The 21,763-nt window shown below is 36.4% G+C and overlaps 3 protein-coding genes and 1 non-coding gene across 5 annotated transcripts; all 4 read left to right on the top strand.

Annotated features, from left to right (window-relative positions):
• Positions 1–516: 516 nt before the first annotated feature.
• On the top strand, positions 517–1,927 carry LOC127794205 (E3 ubiquitin-protein ligase RSL1-like). The gene is made up of 2 exons (XM_052325143.1): positions 517–1,533; positions 1,629–1,927. Exons 1-2 carry the CDS (start codon positions 713–715, stop codon positions 1,699–1,701), a joined length of 894 nt encoding a protein of 297 aa, XP_052181103.1. The 5' UTR covers positions 517–712; the 3' UTR covers positions 1,702–1,927.
• Positions 1,928–3,155: 1,228 nt separating this feature from the next.
• On the top strand, positions 3,156–3,369 carry LOC127796090 (small nucleolar RNA U3). The gene has a single exon (XR_008021923.1). It is a non-coding gene; the product is annotated as a small nucleolar RNA U3 (small nucleolar RNA).
• Positions 3,370–5,817: 2,448 nt separating this feature from the next.
• LOC127794206 (E3 ubiquitin-protein ligase RSL1-like) lies at positions 5,818–9,403 on the top strand. The gene is made up of 2 exons (XM_052325144.1): positions 5,818–6,525; positions 8,884–9,403. Exons 1-2 carry the CDS (start codon positions 5,900–5,902, stop codon positions 8,957–8,959), a joined length of 702 nt encoding a protein of 233 aa, XP_052181104.1. The 5' UTR covers positions 5,818–5,899; the 3' UTR covers positions 8,960–9,403.
• A 155-nt stretch (positions 9,404–9,558) lies between these two features.
• On the top strand, positions 9,559–20,979 carry LOC127794201 (ribulose bisphosphate carboxylase/oxygenase activase, chloroplastic). Of its 2 annotated transcripts, none has more exons than XM_052325140.1 (12): positions 9,559–10,117; positions 10,209–10,294; positions 11,762–11,771; positions 14,153–14,215; positions 14,977–15,090; positions 15,486–15,547; positions 17,044–17,098; positions 17,244–17,445; positions 18,036–18,103; positions 18,358–18,413; positions 19,537–19,629; positions 20,615–20,979. In XM_052325140.1, the coding sequence occupies exons 1-12, from the start codon at positions 9,745–9,747 to the stop codon at positions 20,720–20,722; spliced, it is 1,290 nt and encodes a 429-aa protein (XP_052181100.1). In that variant the 5' UTR covers positions 9,559–9,744; the 3' UTR covers positions 20,723–20,979. The 2 variants fall into 2 exon arrangements, with proteins under 2 accessions (XP_052181100.1, XP_052181099.1); XM_052325139.1 differs by having other exon boundaries at positions 9,706–10,117; positions 17,997–18,103.
• The last annotated feature ends 784 nt before the right edge of the window (positions 20,980–21,763 follow it).

The raw sequence follows: 21,763 nt of genomic DNA, 5'->3' as shown, positions 1-21,763 counted from the left end.
CTTGTCCACCACCTTAGAAAAGAAGGGTTAATTTTCCAATCTAATTTTGGTGGTGATAGTTATGCAACGCGGGGGACTAGGAGGCGGAGGGGGGTTGTGGGCCCTCGGCCGGGCCCACGCCTGCTCTTTGCGTCGGTCAATTCTCACATAAGTGATAAAAGTATCAAAAGATGGTTACGGGTGTACTACACTATTACTAGACTGTATATTATTTTTATGAAAAACAATTATAATTTAAAATTTTTTTAAGATGTCATGTACGTAATTTTTAATTTTTGTAGTTACGCCTTTCTGTTAAGCATTGGTAATTTAACATATATTACACAAAATTCAACTCTTCTCTCTTTAATTATAATAAAAAAGGAAAAATTATGTTATGAATTATGAAATATGAAAGATTCGAAATTTAAAGTTTTTGGAATTTTGGGAAAAAATAAATGAAGCGGGGAGTAGTAATGTTGACCGGCATTGACCCATACAAAAACAGTAGCGAGTGTGAAAAAAGGCAAAGAGCAAGCAGTAACCACCACAGGCCACAGCCAATGAGAGCTGGCTGCTTGCTTGGGAGCCAAGAATTCCGATTTCATTTCATTAATTATGTTCCTTAACTCATTTGTTTTGCTTTGCAAAATATCATATCCATATAACATTTGATTGATCTGCCACTGCGAGAAAGAAGAAGACGAAGAAGAAGTAAAAAGGTCCGCGAAATATGGCGCAGCAGCAATTGGGTTCCCTCTCCAGTGTTCAAACCGTAGATGATTTCTACTTCTCCGCGCTCTCCATCGAACACGAACACGAGATGTTCCCCGTTTCCGATTCCAATTACGCCGAGCAGTTGCAGCTCCAAGAAGCTCTCATGTCGTCCCTCATCGCTTCTCTAGCCCTAACTCCCAATCCGCCGCTAACGATCCAGTTGCAGTTCAATCCGGTTTCTGTCCCGGAAACCGACGTCGTGGCGGTGAAGGAATCCGGCCAATCGTCCCATAGCTTCTGCGAGATTTGCGCCGAGAAGAAAGACGCCGAGGAGATGTTCCGAATTGACAGTTGCGCCCATTCCTTCTGCTCCGACTGCATAAGCCAGCACATCGCCGTCAAGCTCGGCGAGAATGCGCCGCTCGTTCCGTGCCCCGCCTGGGAGTGCGACGGCGTGCTGGAACTCGACGACTGCCGGCCGAGGGTGTCCACCGAAATGGTGGCGCGTTGGGACGAGTTGCTGTGCGAATCTGTGATTCCGGAGTCCGAGAAGTTCTACTGCCCGTACAGTGACTGTTCCGCGATGTTGGTGATCGATGAGCGGGCAGTGATAAGGCAATCGGAGTGCCCGATTTGCCATAGATTGTTCTGCGCGCAGTGCTACGTGCCTTGGCACGGCGAGATCGCGTGCGAGGAGTTTCAGGGATTGAAAGAACATGAAAGGGGGAGAGAGGATTTGATGGTGAGAAAGTTGGCCAAGAGTAAGAGCTGGGCCAGATGCCCTCACTGTAAATACTATGTGGAGAAAACAGAGGGTTGCCTCCACATAACTTGCAGGTCAGTCGTCTTTTTCTCTTTGTTTTCTCGGGAAAATCTGGGAATCATGTAAAAGAAAAGTAGTGATGCTAATGAATTCTTGGCTGTGGTTGCAGGTGTAGATTTCAGTTCTGCTACGCATGTGGAGGACCCTGGAGCACTCATGGGGCTGGATGCTGGAGACCATGATTGCAATTCTCCGGTCCAAGATTTCATTGGTGATGCTTTAATTTGTTCTCTCTGTTCTTAGAATGAACATTATATACATATATATATATGTTTGGGCATGTATTTGGAGTCAAAATCATCTTGATTAGAGGAATCATCTCATACTTGGTGTGCATGCTGTATTAGAAGGCAATTTGCTATGTGAATTTTAAAAGTGATTGAGAATAAAGTTTACAAAATTTTTCTTTGTTTGGTTTGTGAGAAAGCCAGAGAAAACGAGAAGGCGGGTTTCTTTTTCTTTTTGTCGACTTCATATTGGAATGTGGAAAGGGGAAAGGAAGAAAAAAGGTGAAGATGAAGAGAGGAAGGCAAAGGAAGGAAGGAACGCAGTTTCCTGGGCATACTCCTCGTCTTTTGCGTATTGTTAATGGAGGAGGAGGAGGACCCATGATTCTGTTTGAAAATTTTTACTTTTTTTTCCAGATTTATTTTAATTTATTTCAAACTAAACCCGATATTTTAACGTAACGTCATGCTTGGGGGAGACACGGGTAAAACAATTAGACAAATTTCCTGTTAGTCGCGTTTAGACAATATAAAATTTGTCTAATATAGGCAAATTAAGGGGAGGGGTGTGGGACCTATGGGGTCCGACTTACCCTCTCCCCTTCTCGCAATATCGTGTTGATTAATATAAAATTTGTCTGACTCAAATAATAATATAATAATTTCCCAAATAATAAAGCAATTAGCTATCATTTGCTATATTTTTATTATTTAAAAATAAAAAATTTTATTTGAATAAAAATAAAAAGAGATAAAATAATTAAATAATAATATACGTATTTTTTAAAAAATAAATAAATATAAAAATTATAAAGATAAGATGATATAGATAATAATTATATTTATAAATATATTTACTTTTTTTCACCTCAAATTAGAGTGTAAGCTTAATTGTCAGAAAGAAAAAAAAAAGAGGGGTATTGAGTAAAGTTTCACTTATTTTTAAGAGAGGTCCATATAATTATCTTTTAAATATATACAGGAATATTAAATGGAAACAAATATTTAATTTTTAAATATGAAAAAAAATTGAAATTTTAATATCTAACCTTTGAAATTTAGAAATAGATATAGAATATGAATATAAATGTCAAATATTAAAATAAAATGTTGGGAAATGAATTTTTAATAAGTATAATATAATCTTAAACAGGTATAAATGAGCACAATTAGCATGACCCATCAAGACTCACTTAGTGGCTTGCCCTGCAGTAGCTCTAGTCTCCTTAAAAGGTCCAAATCATACGTTAAACCGATAAAGCCAATTTATTTTTATGTCCAGATCTAATCGAATGGTCATTGAAGGTTCGAAAATAAAGCATATTACTAAAGAACAAGTATTAGTCCCACATCGGAATAATAGTCATAGAAAGTATAGAATATATTACTGGAGCAGAGGAGAGACGGACACGACCTTACTTGAACAGGATCTGTTCTATAGGCTCGTACCTCTGTGTCCTTGAGTTCTAAGGAGACAGGAACCTAAGTCCGGTGGATGATCCATGGCCGCTTGACCAGAGCGTGATTAACGGTTCTGTCGGCGTTACAGCCGTCGGAGCTGTAGAGGATCGTTCTCGGCCAGCTTCGCCTGGCTGGGATGGTCTTGCGGTGGTCTGACAGACTTCTCCCCCCATGTTTTTCTTTTTTTTTTTTTTCCCTATTTGAGTTTTCTGTTGAAGAAATTCAATGGAATCCCAGTCAGGCATTTCGCCAAACAGGTAGCGGGCATCGCCAATTGGCCTCCGTTTTGGACCCAAAATCAACCTCCTGTGGCGGAGGTATGTAAAAACTTCAGAACCCAATTGGAATTGACAAAATTTAACCTCAAATCACCGAGGTATTGGGGAATTTGTTTGTCTTCATACATGCAGACTGTTTGTAATTTGATTGCTTTTATAATTTATATATATATATTATTCTTTAATTAATTGTATAGAATATGTATTTTTAAGTTAAAGAATTTTGTTATTGCTAAAACAATGAGATGAAAATGTTGAAAGATGTCCTTTGATTTGTTTATAATGCTGTTCTTTAATTGAAATTCAAATTGATGAGATCTGGTTGCTAATTTTTTCTTTGATTTTTTTTTTTTTAAAATAATGAAAAGAAAATTTCCCTTCACTGATAACGCAAATAATTTTTCATTTATATCCCTTTCATTTGTGGGAATTATTTATTAGCCATAACATTATGTGCAACAGAGAACTATACCATTTTTATTTATATTTTTTGTATAACAAAATAAGTTATCGAATATCAAATATATTATAACACATACAAAAATATTAAATATAATATTCAATTTTTAGAAATTTATTTCGAGCGGGCTGGATACTTGAATAACTGAACTCACGACAGTTGCTAATTTTTGATAAATTTAAGATGTAATTTATTTTTAATAATGAATTAAAGGATATATTAATATAATATTATTAAATTATTATTATAATATATTATGTGTATTTTTCGCATCGTTTCTTATGGGTCGGCCCAAACGCTTAAAAGTCTAGGAGATCTAAGAGAACTCATCAGAGCAAACTCATACATTCTCAAAATTCGAATCTCATAAAACGAGCTCCTTGCGAGCTCGTGGCGAAACTCCTAACAAGCCCCCAACAATCGACTCAGCAAGCTCCGAGTAAAGCCCATAGTTAGTTGGGTCTTCCAGCTCGCTAGCCTGAAACCTTCAGTTTGCATAGATGACAAAGTTACCGAACAACCAGAAACATGGCCCATATCCCTCGTAATGAGGATCCCACTTTCGATTTTATGCAGATGATAAAGACTGTTTGTCTCCCATTATATCATTTTTATATTTTTATATCTTATCCCAATTGTAAAAGCTCCTCATTATAAATAGGAGTCAGAAATATCATAAGAAAAAAGAGGAGAATAATCAAATATCACTATTTTAAAAGAATAATCAGAATGCAGTAGTGGAGTAGACATCGTTTTGACCGAACCACGTGAAAATTACTTATATTCACTTACATCTGGGATATTTGTTTCCTTCTTCTTAACATTTTCAAATTCACTCATCATGGCTCAAAACAAATCACGATCAACTGAAATTGAACGTCGACATAATATTTTAAAAAATGTGACCGACCAATGGGGGAAGTGCTTCCAAGGGGGTTCGGCGCACCGTTTTTGTTTAATGGCTTATAAGCTTTTTTATTTTTAAATTATTTAAAATTTAAAAATAAAATAACTTTTAAATTGATAATATATTTAATAAATATATTTTAAAGTGTGAGTTAAATAATTATATATTTGATTTAAAAAAATGATAAATTATCAAAATTTATCAAAAAGATAAAAATAAATATGTTACTGAATAATACAAATAATACTCATAAAAATATTAATTTTTAATACAAAATTATAAATTAATATTTAACGAATAAAATTATTATAATTACACGTTAATAAATTATATATAATTATTAAAAAATATATTAATACAATACATATATTATATATATATACACATACAAAAATGCAATCAATAAAAAAAGAAGTGATGACGATGAAGGAGCAAGCAACAAACAATGACAACAAACATAGAGAAGACGACGATAAAGGTTAGAGGCGACGGTCAATAGGGATATAGATAGGTTTAGAGGTGATACCAATACTGATAGAGGAGTTGGAGACAATGACAGAAGCTGGAGAAGAGCGATGACAACGAGAAAGAGTTGGAAAGAGGCAATGACAGCAAAGGTAATGAGATAAAAGAGATGAGTAAATTAAAATTTAAGAAGTCCTCTTAAGGCTATTTTTTACTTGATTAACAAAATAAACTATTAAGAGTCTATTTGAAAAAAATTGGAGAGTAACTTTTTGAAAATATTTTTAAAATAGTTTATAAGTTTAATAATATTTAAAATTTAAAATTTTAATAAATGCATAATAAAAAAAAGTTAAGTAACTTATAAACTAAATGAGTAGTTTATAAATTAGAAAGCCAAACACCTTCCTAATTTTCTTATTTTTCTTGCTAAATCCTTTGCCTAAGAAAAAAAAAAAGAGAAAAATATTTGTACGCAATATAAAACATATCTTATAGAGATTCATTGCTTTGTGAGTGAGAGAGGTAAAGAAAGATTGTAAGTGAGGAAGAAGAAGCAGAAGAAGAGGAGGTTCCTGAAATATGGCGACTCACAGTCACAGAAAAAGAAAAACAGCGCAGGAATCAATCTCTACTAGCAAAAAAACGAAGGAATCGTCCAACTGCTTCTGCGAGATTTGCGCCGAGAAGAAAGAACCCCAGGAGATGTTCCGAATCGACAGTTGCGCCCACTCCTTCTGCTCCAACTGCATCAGCCGGCACGTCGCCGCTAAAATCAGAGAGAATGCAACGGCGGTTCGATGCCCCGCCGTTGACTGCGGCACCCTGCTGGAACTCGAAACCTGCCGGTTGAGGATTTCCGCCCAAGTGGTGGCCCGGTGGGACGAGTTGCTGTGCGAATCGGTGATTCCGGCTGCCAAGAAGTTCTACTGTCCGTTCAAGGACTGTTCGGCGTTGCTGCTGAATGACGGAGACGGAGTGGTGAGGCAATCGGAGTGTCCGATTTGCCATAGATTGTTCTGCGCCCAGTGCGCCGTGCCGTGGCACGGAGAGATCGCGTGCGAGGAGTTTCAGGGATTGAACCAAGATGAAAGGGGGAGAGAAGATTTGATGATGAGAGAATTGGCGAAGAGTAAGGGCTGGAAGAGATGCCCTCAATGTAAATACTATGTGGAGAAAACAGAGGGTTGCCTCCACATGACTTGCAGGTCAGTCTTCTTTCACCGGTATTTTTTGTTATCCTGTGGATCAAAACCCTAACCCCATATTTTGGGTCTGCAAGTGCATAAATTCTTGGTGTAATGTTTCATAAATCACTGACATGGATTTCGACATGTATGTAACCCATTGCCTCTCTGCCTTGGCCGACCGACCCACCGACCGTTGGCCTTCCTAACTGGCAACCCGCCTCTCCCCTCCCTCAACGGCGACCCACCTCTCGCCTCCCTAGCTGCCGACCAAGCACTTGTATCTTATGCTCACCCAACTGAGTGTGTGATTGTACCAAAATTGAAAGTTTAGACATGATAAGTCTACTTTAAAGTTAAGGGAATCAAATGGCTATAAGAGAAAAGTTGAAAGCCATATTTATCCCTTCGTGTCAATGAGAATTATTCATTATCTTGTGGGTGGGGGCATCAAAATGCCCCAGTACTTCATCAAAAACGTCATGTGTCACCTCAAATTTAAAAAAATCCTATTAGACATCTTTACTACTCAAGGAATACTCAAATTTGTTGGGTTTATATTAATAGATCATAAGTTTGATTCTCATATATCCTGTACTGTGAGATAAAATTTTATATTTATAATTTATCTTTTCTACTGTAATTAAGGGTACGAACAACGAGAGTTGCACAAAACGCTCATCCCAAGTAATTATCAAATTTAACATGAAATCGTGAAATGAACACGCAAATGTTTCACGTGTACAATACACACACATCTCTCAACTTTTTCACCGCTACTTTCCTCTCCTCTGCCTCTTCCTCCTCCCTTAATCCTCCAATCTCCCGCTTATCCTCTACTTCCACGGCGGCGGCTTCGTTCTCTTTAGTGCCTCATCCTAGCTTTTCCACGACTTTTGCTCCTCCATCGTCGCCAAAACCCCCTGCCCTCATTCTTTCCATTGATTATCGCCTTGCCCCCTGAGCATTGCCTCCTTATCGCCTACAATGCAGCCTTACACTCGATCTCGATCTCTCTCCAGTAAAGATCCAAGGGCTGACAATGAACCAACCTTTCTTCGGCTGGGTTCGCCAGACAAAATCGGAGGTCAAATTCATTGACGACAAGATCATGTCATTGGCGGCCAACGATCTCTTATGGTCGTTTGCATTGCCTAGCGATGCGGACCGCAATCACGAGTTCTGCAATCCAATGACTGTAAACAACGATGGGAAGATCGGACAGCTGCCTAGGTGCATGGTGAGGGCGTTCGACGGGGAGCCACTGATGGATCAACAGAAGGTGTTTAATAGTTCTTGCTAAACGTGCTTGTCCTCTGGCATTGAGGGCGAGGCGGTGCCATGTTTTTATAGCTTCCGGCGTTGAGGTTGAGGGTACCTCCCCATCACCTCGTCATTCGACGTCTCCTCTCTTTCTCCAACATCTCTTGCATCTCCTCTGGTTGCATCTCCTATGTCTCCGATTGAAAACACAACAGAGAGAGAGAGAGGAGCAGAGGAAGAAAGAAGTAGACGCATGAGCTTTCTGCCACATGACTCCTATTGGCCCAGTCCACCAGCGCCCTTTGCTAAACGCGTTCACTAGCACGTCCTCTTACATAGCTTACTAACTAAATAAAAAGGTGTTTAATGATTTCACTTTTGAAGTAAAAGTGTCTAATGTTTGGAAAATTCAAGGTGTCACGTGGGATTTTTGATAAATTATAAAGGTATTTTTATGCCTTCACCATTATCTTTTAGTCATGCATGTAAACTATGAAATATGTTTTTGTGAATGAGAATATACAATTAATACTTTTTATGTGTGCATTAAGGAACCTGTGTAATAATATAGAAATTACGCACGCACATGAATAAGCACTATATATTATGTTTGGACAAATGTGGACTTACTTAGATCATTATTTATTTATTTTTTTATTCACTTAGGGTGTTTGAGTTTTGGCCTGACTAATCCTCAAAACTATGTTACTTTCTTTCTTGATGCACTTTCGAGTAAATTCGAATGCGGTTATAGTTTATATACACACTCAGATTGTTACTCGAGCAATGATAAAAGTATTTATTATGTTTGAAAATAGTTTCGAGACAAATATATTTTGAAAAATTTCATTATAATAATATGATTATTATAATCAAATATTGAATAAGTGCAATAAATCACAAACTAGGCACACCAAAACTTGTAGATCCTTTTAAGAGGCAGAGAGGATGACTAGATTCTCTTACCACCATATGAATAGTTGGGGGGGCGGCGGGTATCGGGTATGTAGTGTTCCGGCGATTTCTTCTTCTATATTCTTCTGTCTGCTTTCTGCGGGAATTATGGAAAGAAAATTAGTGTTGCTAATGAATACATGGGATGGGGTGGGCTTGCAGGTGTAGATTTCAGTTCTGCTATGCATGTGGAGCAACTTGGAGCCAGATTCATGGGGCTGAATGCCAGAGGCCATAATCGCAATATTCTGGTCTAAGATGTCCTTGCTGGTGCTTTTAACTTGTTTTCTTTTGTTCTCCATCTCATCTCTTTCAGGCAAGAGCACAGACAGAATGAACACACTCTCTCTCTCTCTCTCTCTCTCTCTCTCTCTCTCTCTGAGTATGTATATGTGTGTGTGGAAGCGTTTCGTACTTGTGTTCGTGCTGGATGTGGAATTGTAATTTGTTATGTGGACGTTACTGGGCTGTAAAGTGATTGGGATGGAAGTTCTTTCCTTGTTTAGTTTGTGATTTTTTTTTTTTTTTTCTCAATTACTGGTTTGAGATTTGAATTAGTTCGTAGGAGTTGTTCAATTTGGTTCACCAAAAAGAATTTCAGAAATCTTGCCTGCTGCATTTAGTTCGCTGTGTATTCATGTAAATTTGGTCGCATTGTTGGATTATTAATTACAGTGAAAAAAAAAATTATTTATTTGCTTTCAGTATGAAATTCAATTCAAGTACCCATTGGGCATTGGGGGAGTAAGGTATTCACTATTCGATGGGAATGGAAAATGAAAATGAGAGAGAGCGGGGAGGGAGCGGATCTCCATCTCCTTTAAACCCTCCATTCCTAATTCCTAATTTCTAGAGAAAGAAAAAAACAAAAGTAAGGCATAGTGAAGCTCTTCTCTTCTCTTCATGTATGTGGCGCCAAATGGCCCAGCCTCCAGTAAACGATAACGTTAACAGCAAGCATATATATATATGTATGTATGTATACACACACACACACACACACACACACATATATAACGATTGATGGATAGGATAATGAATAATCCAATTTTACACAATCAAATGGCTCTCTTTTTCTTCTGCAACTCCCCTTCGATTTTCAAATCCCCAAATCTCACCGGATGCTCTTCCCTTTTCCCCAAGAAATCCTCTTCCAATTCTTCTTGCTTCTTTGTTCGTTCTATCTCGAGTTCTAACGAAAATGGCGACGCGAAAGAATCCAACAGACGAGAGAAGAAGACGCTCTCGGACCAGTCGTCTTGGGAGGCCAAGGACTCCGAGGGGAATGACTATCTGTATAGGCTGGGCAAAGAGGCCGATAACATGAACATTGCCGTCGGTGCTAGGGCCGGCGTCATTGATGACCTCTTCGCCGGCAACTTCCTCGGAAGGGACTGTGAGTGTTTTTCTTCGAAATTCTGATGACATGTCGGAAAAGAGAGAGAGAGTCTGGTTTCGTTGATCTTGTATTTCAATGTGTAATGCAGCGGATATTGTGTTCGATTACCGTCAGAAGGTGACCAGGTCGTTTGAGTACCTTCAAGGCGATTATTACATTGCTCCTGCTTTCATGGTACGCTCCTGGGTTATGACAGCATCATGATTAATTGTCTACTTGTTTAATTTTCCCCTTGAATTAATTACAATTTGCAAGGACCAACTACAAATAAATTAGAACTGGTTCAATGGCCAGACAAGCCAACTCCTGTAGGAATGGGTGGACTTTTAAAGGATTCAATTCTCTCGAATTAACTAACTATTCCCGAAAGCCCATCCTGCCACAGCGCCGCGTTATTAGCATTTTACTGGAGAAAATCAACTTTCAGTTGTAGAATTCTTGGAGCAGGGACTTAATATCAGTCATCAGAGGTCGTGAAGTCCATTGAACATTATTATTAGCACTGCGGTGGAGAAAACCGAACTTCAAGCTGTCAAAATTTCATTTGGATTCTAGTTGTCCCCTACAGACTTGAGTTAGTGCGGAAATTTCAACTTCACGGTCCATTAGTGACTTAGAATCTAACAGCTGATGTATGGCTATGGGACATCAGGCCCTAATCTCCATTGATAATTGCTGTTTGTCAGAAACATGTTGACGTACACTCTCCTGAGGACTAGTCTACTTATCAAGGACGGTTAAATCTTGAGAAGGAACTTACAAAAAAATTCATATTTCAATTCTGCCTCCAGGAGTGGACTCTGAGCTCCATTCCAAAGTGTGTTAGTATGGCATACAAAAGAAGTCTCCCACCAAGAATGTATGAGAAGCAGAATACTAAATGAATGAAGTATTCAGATATTGCATAAGTAGTTTCTGACATTGCTGTTAAGACAATAAGTACATTCTTTTTGGGATTTTTGAATTTGTAACTAAGTGGTTTCTTAATTATCTTATTTTTCTAAGAACTTGGAGGTACACTTTCTTAGAGGAGGCATTGAGAGTTATATGTGCTCCCCTTGTGTACGCAATTTAGATTCCTCCACTGCTTGAATCAAATTATACTCGTACCATAAAAACGTCAATTGTCATCGTCTGACGGCTGATAATCTTGTGGTCAATTCAGTAGAGCACTGTGGTGCCTGTTAAGAAATAGAACAGGTCTATTGTCTTGACCTCTCAGTTTCTCAATTTGAAATGGTTTCTGGCATCATACTCGTCTTTCTGTTTAAGAGGAGGTCTTTCAAACTTGTATTACAAACACCAATATATCTACTTAATCTTTCTTTTCTTTTCTTTATTTTTTCCCCCTAGAAGTTAAATGGCACCTTTTCCTTAGAGAATGGTAGCTGATCTGGTCATCATTGATACTTTAGGCTTTAAGTTATATGACAATACTGAACTGTGTACATCAAGGTTTAGTCCAATAACTTTTTGATTCTGTTACAAGAGTTTGAGCATTATCTTGCTTTTTTTTTACCATGGTATGATTTTCTTTTCCATTCAATATATATACACTATTAATGTTCCCTATTCCTGTTGGATTTTTCTAGAAGATTGTAACTCGTATCGTTGCTTCTGTTTCGATTTTTCATTCTGCAGGACAAAGTTGGTAAGTTCAATCTATTGAAAGGAAAAGAAACACTGATGAATTAAGTTGATGGAGAAGGCATTTTCATTCAGAACAGTAACATAGCCATTACCTTTTCTGATGTGTATTTTCAACGTTGCGTATAATTGGAGCAAGGGTCACATTAATCTCACTTGCCATGATTTCCTTTTACCTTCTTATTTGAGAAAAAGGATGTGTTGTTGTTGTATATTATATAGGTTGATTTTATAATATCAACTTTGTGATGGAACTTGAAATTTTTTCATATAAAAATGGTGTTAAAATTTCATTTCATTAAAAGGTTGTGTGGCATCTAGCATAAAGTTTTGCCAGTGTTATTTTGCATTAATTTGTATTGTTAATATCATTTTTAGAAGTCAATTGACATCCACTTATCTAAGTCACTGATGATGGTGATGATAAGGTGCAGAAGCAGAACTATGATGATGAATGATTTGAGAAGCAGGACGTAGTGATATCAGCTACTTGGTGTTCTAAAGTTTTTTGCCACTTTTTCCCTCACACTAACTTTGTGATAGTTATTTGGGGCATGAGGCTATTCTGAAAATAGATAGAACCCACTTCTTAGGTTCCTTCTAAAAATAGATAGGAGCACTTCTTAGGTCCCTTCTAGTACCTTCATTACCTGAACATGGAATGAGAAATTCTCGGCAAATATAATATAGCCAAAATGACTAGCTGCTAAAATTTCCTAGTAATTGCACAGGGATATTATACTAATCTTATTTCGAGGATGCACATATTTTGTAACTTGTAAGAACCTATTCACACAGACGAGTGCTGAAAAGTTTATTTCTCGTTTATCATTTTCCACAGGGAAAAAGTTTTTAGTTCCATACAATCATGATCCCAGAAATCATGGTCACCTCATATTTACTCATAGCTTTCTATAAGCCATTAACTACTTTGTATATGTTTCCCGAGGATTATCGTATGTATCAATTCTTAGCTGCTGCGTTTTCATGCTTATCTAAAAGTTTTGTGGAACACGTGCCCATTTTCGTTTCCATAGTTCCCTTAATATATCGAGAAGCAAGTTCTGCCTGTGAGAGTTTCTTTAATCTGTAGTTATTTGTAGCATATTATATGGGATTTGGTCCTAAAATTGATTCATAGACGGATTTTTATCAGAACTATGGTAGCATGGGGGGAAAAGGATTTTCGCGCATATTAAGTTCAATGCAATTGCGAACTGCTTTAATCCATAATGTTAACACTTGCGGGAAATCAAATTAATAGTGTTGTACAATCATATAGTGGCAATCACATTGCCTTATTATTTGCTTACAACTTTCTATAAGTGGTCAACCACTTTGGAAGAGAATTATCTTTTTTGTATTAGTTCTTATTCTTAACAAAGCATTTGTTGTAATTCTATGCATTTATGCTAATATAGAAGTTTGTGAACATATAATATTCACTTCCTTTAGGATACTGAAGCATTATTACATGTGAGGATCCTTTAAGGTGTAGTTTTCAGAGGGAACAGAACTACCCCTATGGAATTCAAGGACATTACTTCATTAAAACACGAAAAAAAAAAGGAAAAAAAAAAGGTTCAAGGCCATCTCAAGCTGCTTTAGCCCATTTATTTGGTTAATGTTGTATTTGGCCCTCCAAAGGGTATCCATAAATTGATAGGTTTTTTAATCTTTCTAACGACATTCATGAAATAGACTGATAATTGAAATGTCACAATATTGTTCTTCTTAATATTAATGTATATTTATAATTGGTGAACTCAATATCAAATTTGGCTTCTGTATAAAAAAATTTGTGCATAGTATATTATAATTATTAGAGCAAATGTATGCAGATAATACAAATAACAATGCTCTGCATGCTTCTGCTCCTGCTTAGTGTATTGGTCACTTATGGATGGAAACAGTCTGATACAAATATAAATAGATCACCAAAATAATCTCTGTTAGGATCTCAGCTCTGCGTGATCTGTCACTGCAACTAGTGTTTGTTTTCCATAGAGATGCAGTTGCAGTTGTCAATTTAATTACAATATTGACTAGCTGGTGCTAATAACGTTCAATGACATTTTATAATGCCAAAGAAGCCCATGCCTTTAGTTTCTGTATGAAACTATCTTAGGGAATATATGCATGGATTATCTGATACATATAATCTTGTTCCAATGAAGGTTACTAGTTCTTGTAATGCGGATTTCCTATTATTTGTTTTCTTAAAATGGTAGGATAAACTAAATATTACTCTGTGCCAGTACTCAAATCTTCACCTAGAATTCCTGTTTATTATATTTATTTGGTGCATCAAGAATTTAATTTCTCATCTTCTTGATATCAAAATTATTATTCCTCAGCTCTGCACATAATTTACTCTGAATGCAGTTTGCCACATTGTGAAGAACTACATTGCACATCTTCTCAATACCAAAGTTCCTTTAATTCTAGGTAAGAAAGCATGATTATTATGTTTGTATTGAAGATGACATGAGCACGTGATGTTGGCAGTAATGTTTTCTTACCACCTCTCTTTTTATCTCCCAGCTCTCTTTGGTTACTTATCTGAGGAGAGGGTTTTTACCTGCAAGTCTTATGTTTTTTTCATTCTCATCATGCCTACACATTATTTCTTGATGTGGAATGTTTATATTTATCTTGTGAAATATTTGATTATCGTTGCAACTCAATCATCATGGACTTTATCATTGAATAAATAATGGTAAGAATGTTTCAAGTTTTTTGATATATCATGACAGTAGTTACATTCAGATGAGACAAGATGTGCATTTCACCATGGTTGGGACCTTTGCATCAAGTCAAGTTCATTGGTTAAATTTTCTCAAAATCCCAAATCTGAAATAGGTTCATCACCTCATCCTGCATATTTAAAGACATTATATTGCACATGAAAAAGAATAACAACTTTCATTAGCATGAGGGTTAGTTTTTTTGCTTTAATTTTTCTTTTCTTTTTTGTCTTTTTCTTACTCTTTTTCTGCCTTCATGTGTAAAGAATTAGGATGCTCTTTGTGTACATTTCAGTATTCACTGTAAGAGACATTCTACATCCGTACCCATTCTTCTCATGTGTTAATATGAAATTAGGGGGCAGGCGATGTCCATTAAATAATGACCATTTTGATTATGTCATCACATTTTTGTTCTATGGAATTCTTCAAAATCTATTCAAAGTGTCCTATGTCTAACAGGTATTTGGGGAGGAAAAGGACAAGGGAAATCCTTTCAGACTGAACTTATTTTCCGGGCCATGGGAATTGAACCAGTTATAATGTCTGCTGGGGAATTGGAATCAGAAAGAGCTGGTAAACAGTTCATAGAAAATGCCTTTTCTTCTGGAACTTGATATTGTCTTGTTATGTTTCCTATTTAATTTACTTTTTTAATATTTGACATGGAACTCTGCTATATGAAATGGAACTCTCCTATTTATTAATTTACCTCTTTTTATACTGTTTTTCATATTTGAAATGGAAGTCTTCTATGATGGCACTAATTATTCAGTAAAACCTCCAAACTGTTTTGCTGTTGAGGCCTTTTGGGTTTGAGTTGATAACTCATACAAATATTGTCGGGAAAAGTCCTGCAATGAAATCCTACTACCCACTAATCTCGTATACTTTTCCCTCTTTTTGTAAGATAGTTGATTCACTTCTTTTTCTTGAAGACTCAAAACTTGCAATAATTTTTCACTTAACAGGAGAACCAGGAAAATTGATACGTGAGCGGTACAGAACTGCTTCGGAAGTGGTTCAGAACCAAGTTAGAAGCTCTACTACTTTCATTACTCATATATGTATGTCATGAGTTGGAAATTTTGGATTGTTGTTTATTTGATTCATCATAACATATTTGTTTTTCCTTTTACTTGACTGAATATCAAGAGAAGTGTGTTGCTTTTTTTATTTATTTAATTTTTGTGAAAAGATGCATTGGGTTGAATGATCTATGAGTTAAGTTTCATTAACACAAGATTGATGGTATGCTTAATGACTAGAGGGAAGTAGAAGGAGTAAGACCATGGCTAGTGGGACTTGTATGTTTTCTATGTTTAGAGAAAAGAGGACCTCAGGTGATCCATAATTTCCTTGGAAAGATATTGTGTCTAGTTAACATCTCTTGGTTTGAAGCTGGGTATATTCTGGAAAGACAGTGCAGCAAGTTATGCAATAATTTCCATTATGAAACATTAGGCCCCAACATTTGTGGAAACTAATTCTACACTTGCTAATCAGGAGATAACTATGGACTAAGATTTCTGTGATGCTGGTAGTCTTTGGTGTGTTTCTTTTATTAAGATTTTTAACTGATGATAACTGTCTAACGTAGTTCCTTCAGGAAGATATGGAAAGGTTAGAAATCTTCTAGAATGAATATTATGATAATTTGAGCACAAATTGCATTGATCACCCAGAACAAGAATCTCTTCAGCAGTGGCTTCAGAGCAAAGCCTGGGAATTTCAGTGTCAATTGTTCGTTGATGATGGTCAAGAATGTTGCACATACTAGATGAGAATGGTTTTCTTGTGTTTGGGAGAGGGAGATGGGATGGAAAAGGGTAGAAGAGGGTTCTCTTGAGAGAAAGAATAATAGTATAATGGAATGGGAATGAATGGAAACACCTTCCATCCATTCTCCTCCAAACCCTAGTTTTTTCTCCCCGGAATTTTTGTGGTGGTGGTTTGGGGGTTGGGGGAGGAATAAATGTAATGGAAATGAATGGAAAACTTTATTTTTGTGTGTTGATAGCATTAACCTTAATAATTTTATAAGAGTCCAATCTTCCCTTAACAAAACACAGTCTTTCCATTAAGAGGGCATTAATTGTCATTTGTTGCTTTATATATTTGCATTCCATCCATTTCCATAGGTATCCTAAACAAGGAGACAGAATTTTACATTACAATATTTTACATCCTTTACTCCCAAGCAAGGAGAAAATATTTTTATTCCACTCCTCTCCCTGCAGTCTTTTCCATTCCATCTCACTACTAACTGTCTCCCAAACGAAGCTAGTTTGGCATATACTGTTCAGGACTACCATACTCATCTTCCATCAACTATCGAATATTTGTAGTCATGATTCAATCTGGTAATGATGAGTTGATCTGTGTGTATTCCATCTTAACATTTGTTTCTGCAATTTGTTTTGCAGTTCTTACTGAATCTAACTTGACCAGATTTAAGAAAATTTTATTTAATACTTTGTTTATACCCCCACTTAAACATGTTTAGTTTGGTTTCCTTGATTAATGCAGGGGAAAATGAGCTGTTTGATGATCAATGATATTGATGCTGGCCTTGGTAGATTTGGTGAGCTACAGTTTTACTTGAACTTGCCATTTTTTATTTGCATTAATAACGTTTTATACTGGTCTTCATCTTCAAATTCTTGGAATGACATTACAATTATTTTTTCCTTATGATTTCTCTAACACAGTGATATGTATTCATCCAGGAAATACTCAAATGACAGTCAACAATCAAATTGTTGTTGGCACTTTGATGAATTTGTCTGATAACCCTACAAGAGTTAGTATTGGTCAAGACTGGAGGGAATCAGATGTTACAAACAGAATTCCTGTAATTTTTACTGGGAATGATTTTTCTACACTCTATGCTCCCCTAATTCGTGATGGAAGGATGGAGAAGTTTTACTGGTATGTTTTCTAATTGTACAATCTTGCATAGTATCAAATTGCATTGGCATGTTAGGAAGGTAACTTCAAAAGGAACCCCTTGGGTACTTTAATTGGCGTGACCTAATGTCTTCTCGTTTTACAGCCATTTCTTGAACAATTATTTGCAGGTGCTAACGTGGAAATTGCTCATTAAATTTACGAAAGCCTTTTTTCTTTAGAAATTGGCTGTCTTGAGGCTGCTTAGTTTCTTTGTATCTCTCTTTTGACATAGAAATCTGCCTCTGTCACAACCTTGGCCCATCCAAGTCTATAGTGGTGATGCTTAGCTCTTGTTATCATTTTAGTGACCAATAGGGAATACTAAGTCTACCGTCAAACTCCAGAGATATGCGCACTAGACAAGATGAGCTTTGAAAGTTTGAGTGAATAGAAGGCTCTTGTATTACTAGAAAGAGATTTGGATCAATGAGAATGCTAGGATGATTTGGCAAAATTAGGCCGCCTCCTTATATAGCATCTTAAATATTTTTTTAGGTGTTCTGCCAATATATTGTTTTTTAATGGAACAGGCAACCAACCCACGAAGACATCTTAAATATTGTCAACAGGATGTATGAGAAAGATGGCATATCAAGGAATGAGGTCGAAAGCATAGTGAACACATTTCCTAACCAAGGTATGTTCACTTCTACATGTCTCCACAATTACAAAATCTTCATTTTGTGCATCACTAGTCATTTTATGAAAACAGTTTGCCTGCACCTCAAATGTGCCTCAGATGTGTGGCTGAACATGAAAAGTTTACTTTCAACAACGTCAAGAGTGCTTTTTGTTGTCATTTTGTTCACTAAAATGTTTATTTGGCCGAAGTTCTTATTAGGGGTATAAAAAAGATGGGATAACTTTATGTTTCTTCTAATAATTGGGCAGCCCTGGATTTTTATGGAGCTCTTAGGTCCCGTACATATGACAGGTCAATCTCAAAGGTATACAACATTGTTGTTTATTATATTGAGTATTCTTTCATATTTGGAGTACTTCTTTTCATGGATTTTTTCACGGCGTTTTTACCTATTCCTTCATCTGTTCATCATGCTACATTCAAGACTTATTGGACATTTTCTCCACAGTTTGAGTTATGCAACATTTTTTATGATTTACTGTTTTATGATTTAGACATTATTTGCAACAACTAAATGTGCAAAAGAGTAGGTATTAGAGACCCAGACCCATGAAGAAAATTACGATTCACAGAGGAGCATATTCATTTTGTTTTTGCTCAATGACATCAAATATTATACTTGTGATCATTTATTTGCCAAACTAGTGTAGCAGAAATTGTTTAATTTTAACAGATTTATGGACATATGGTTTTGACATTGACTCAATCCACCATGCTCCAATACTCCCTTAGCTTTAGTTTTCGCATTGACAGCTCCATTCATATATATTTTTTGTTTGCATAACATTCATTCCATTTGATAATCACATTGAATATGTATATAATCCTATAATATGAGGAATGGAAAATCAAATACATACTGCAAGAGGACACATGAAAATTAAAATATACTATTGTACTATTTACATAGTTGATTTCATTGTTAATATTTCTTGGTGCAACTGTTGGACCTAATAGTTGAAATTAGACTCTTGTTTTTTTATCTTTTATTCTTTTATTATTTAACACAGTGAACTTATGTATGCATTGTTCAATGCATGTGTTAGGGTGTTAAGGTCCAACTGATTGACCTGATAGCTGAACATGCAATCAGGTTGACTGGTTTCTCAAGATGTACACTTATTACACATCATGCCTATGTATTTCATACACTTATTACAAATAAATTAAAATAACTCCCAGGGTCATACTTGGTTTTTCTTATCTGCATGTCTTTTCTTAAGCTAATGGTCAATGATTGTTCCCGCATGATTAATGTATTCTTAAGCTAAGAGTCAATGAATGTTCTGCATTATTTACATATTACTTCTATTTTGTTGGTTTGTTGTTATCACTTGGAATCATAAGTTACTTGCAAGGCCCCCGTGTCTTTTTGAGGCTTAGCCTTAACTTATAAATGAACATTTGTTCAACTTGTTCCTCAATAGTGGATTGATGATATTGGAGGAGTGGAAAATCTTGGAAATACACTTCTCAAGCGAAGAAAGGATGAAAATGTTCCTGAGTTTGTTCCCCCAAAGGTAAACTTTGATTGCAAACTACTATCTTCTTTGAAATCAGCATTTCTTTTCATTCCTTGGCATTCTATGAAAGCTCAAACTTGTGGATCCTTGATTGTTTATGAAGGTCAAAACAAAGTTGTAGGTTCAATCCACGGACTACTTATTATTTGAAATAACTGAATCAAAATGAAAGCGAAAGATACGAACTACATTAACTCCAACATACATCCAATGGCATAGAGTGTTGCATCAGTATTGGCATTGAACTCTAACGACCAATCAGGAAACTGGAGGATTGGGCTGACAGGAAACACTCATCTGTGTGCTTAAAGGCAAAGTCCTGTTCCGGTCTCCAACTGTGTTTATAAAGTCTAGTTTTTTTCCAAAAACAGATAAAAGAGAAAGGAGAAACAAAAAACACAGAAAGCATTAACAAATAAGCAGTCGCGAGTTTCCAAAGATATCTCGCCAGATTTTAAACCAAAAGGAATTCTTGGGGCATATTAAGGTAGAAAACATTACGTAATTGACGGTAACTCTTGATGAAGACATTTACGTTGAACTGACAAGCCTCCAAATTTTGATAGTTTCACGAGTTATATACATATTAAGGTAGAAAAAGGCTGAATTCACACTATAATTTGAGTCATATAAAGAACACAGTCATTTCATGCAGTTGGGTGAATACAAATGATGATGAGATTCTACAGTAGGAAATGTACAGGACCTAGAAGTTGACGGTAGTAATAGAGATCATCGGTAAAAAAAAAAATTATGAACATTAAGAAAAATGTACATGGGACAGCAGTATAGTTATGGAGAATAGTTTCTGGGCTTGTTCTACCTGCTCTAATGTGTTCTGAATATATAATTGAGGCTGTTATTGAAGACTATGGCGGTGCTTTTGTTTTAATTTCTAATTGTTAGCTAGCTGAGATTTCTTAAGCTATCACCTTTCTTCTTGTTGCATCACGTTGGAACTCACCTGTATTTGATTGAACAGCAAACGGTGGAAGCTTTACTTGAATCAGGGAATTCTCTAATCAGAGAACAAAAGCTGATAATGGAGACTAAACTTTCAAAGGAATACATGAAAAACATTGATGACTAGCAAGTACCTTTGACAACAGTGTCGTCAGAATTGGTATGTTACCCGAGTTTAGGTTTTGGTGTGTATTATACTTCCCCAGTGGTAACCAATAATACCGCATGAAAATTAATGTTAGCGCTCTAAATTCATGAAATGTCTGAGCCAGTTCACAAGCATTTACTTATTTTTGCTGGCAAGTATCAAACAAGATTAAATTATTGTTAAATGCCATACAAACAGTCCAAATTTCCCCTTTGATCAGGAGTATCTGTATATGCCTTTTGTAGTCTTAAATTTTATTGTGTTCTAGTGCTCTTTGCACATCTAGGCAGCCTCTTTGGCATGGTTTGGTGGGGGTAAAGGGTTAATTTTTCAAGTCTATAGTTTGGATAAGGTGGAAAAGCACTAAGGAAAGTCTTATTTCTGGTCTTAATTGGCATTGAGCAAAAGATTTTGTGGCTTGACAAAGAAAGATTCTGGTTGTTCGATAAAGAAAAGTATAAGCTTGATGGGTGATTTGTCATCATCAAGTAGGTCCCAATTGAGCAGACATCTAGTGTAGGACCCAACCGATGTGATTATGATGATTTGGTCTTAATATAATTCAAAACCAGTTTGGAGTTCCCAAACTAAACCTTGTAAATGTGATGCCAAATCTTTTGGTGTAAAGATTCTTCTTTCGTTGGGATCACTGGCTCCAAAGGCTGTCTGTCTCTGTCTTCTTTTATGCTGATTTTACATCAATCAAGCCAACAATATTAGAATCACGAGCTGAAACATGATTTTGGTGAAGATTATGATGATCTTGGGATGGGTGGGAGGATGCTGCATTGAGATGCAAGAATGAGAGTGTTTTTCTTTCTTTTTTTGTTAGACCAAAGGGGAAACTTGGTAGGTAGAATGTCCTGCCTTCAAACTTGACACGTTCACATTTACTATTCAAAACATTTGGCATAACCGTTGCTAGAAGGCATTAGAGACGTCATCAATTTCTCATCCTTAAACCTGTAGACTATATGACAAGTGATCACTCAACCGTTAGACACTACACTTGAACCCAAA

The sequence above is a fragment of the Diospyros lotus genome, chromosome 2 (assembly GCF_014633365.1).
Source record: "Diospyros lotus cultivar Yz01 chromosome 2, ASM1463336v1, whole genome shotgun sequence".
Classification (NCBI taxonomy): Eukaryota; Viridiplantae; Streptophyta; class Magnoliopsida; order Ericales; family Ebenaceae; genus Diospyros; species Diospyros lotus.
Note: the sequence above shows the minus strand (reverse complement) of the source record. Positions and strands in the feature narration are given on the sequence as shown.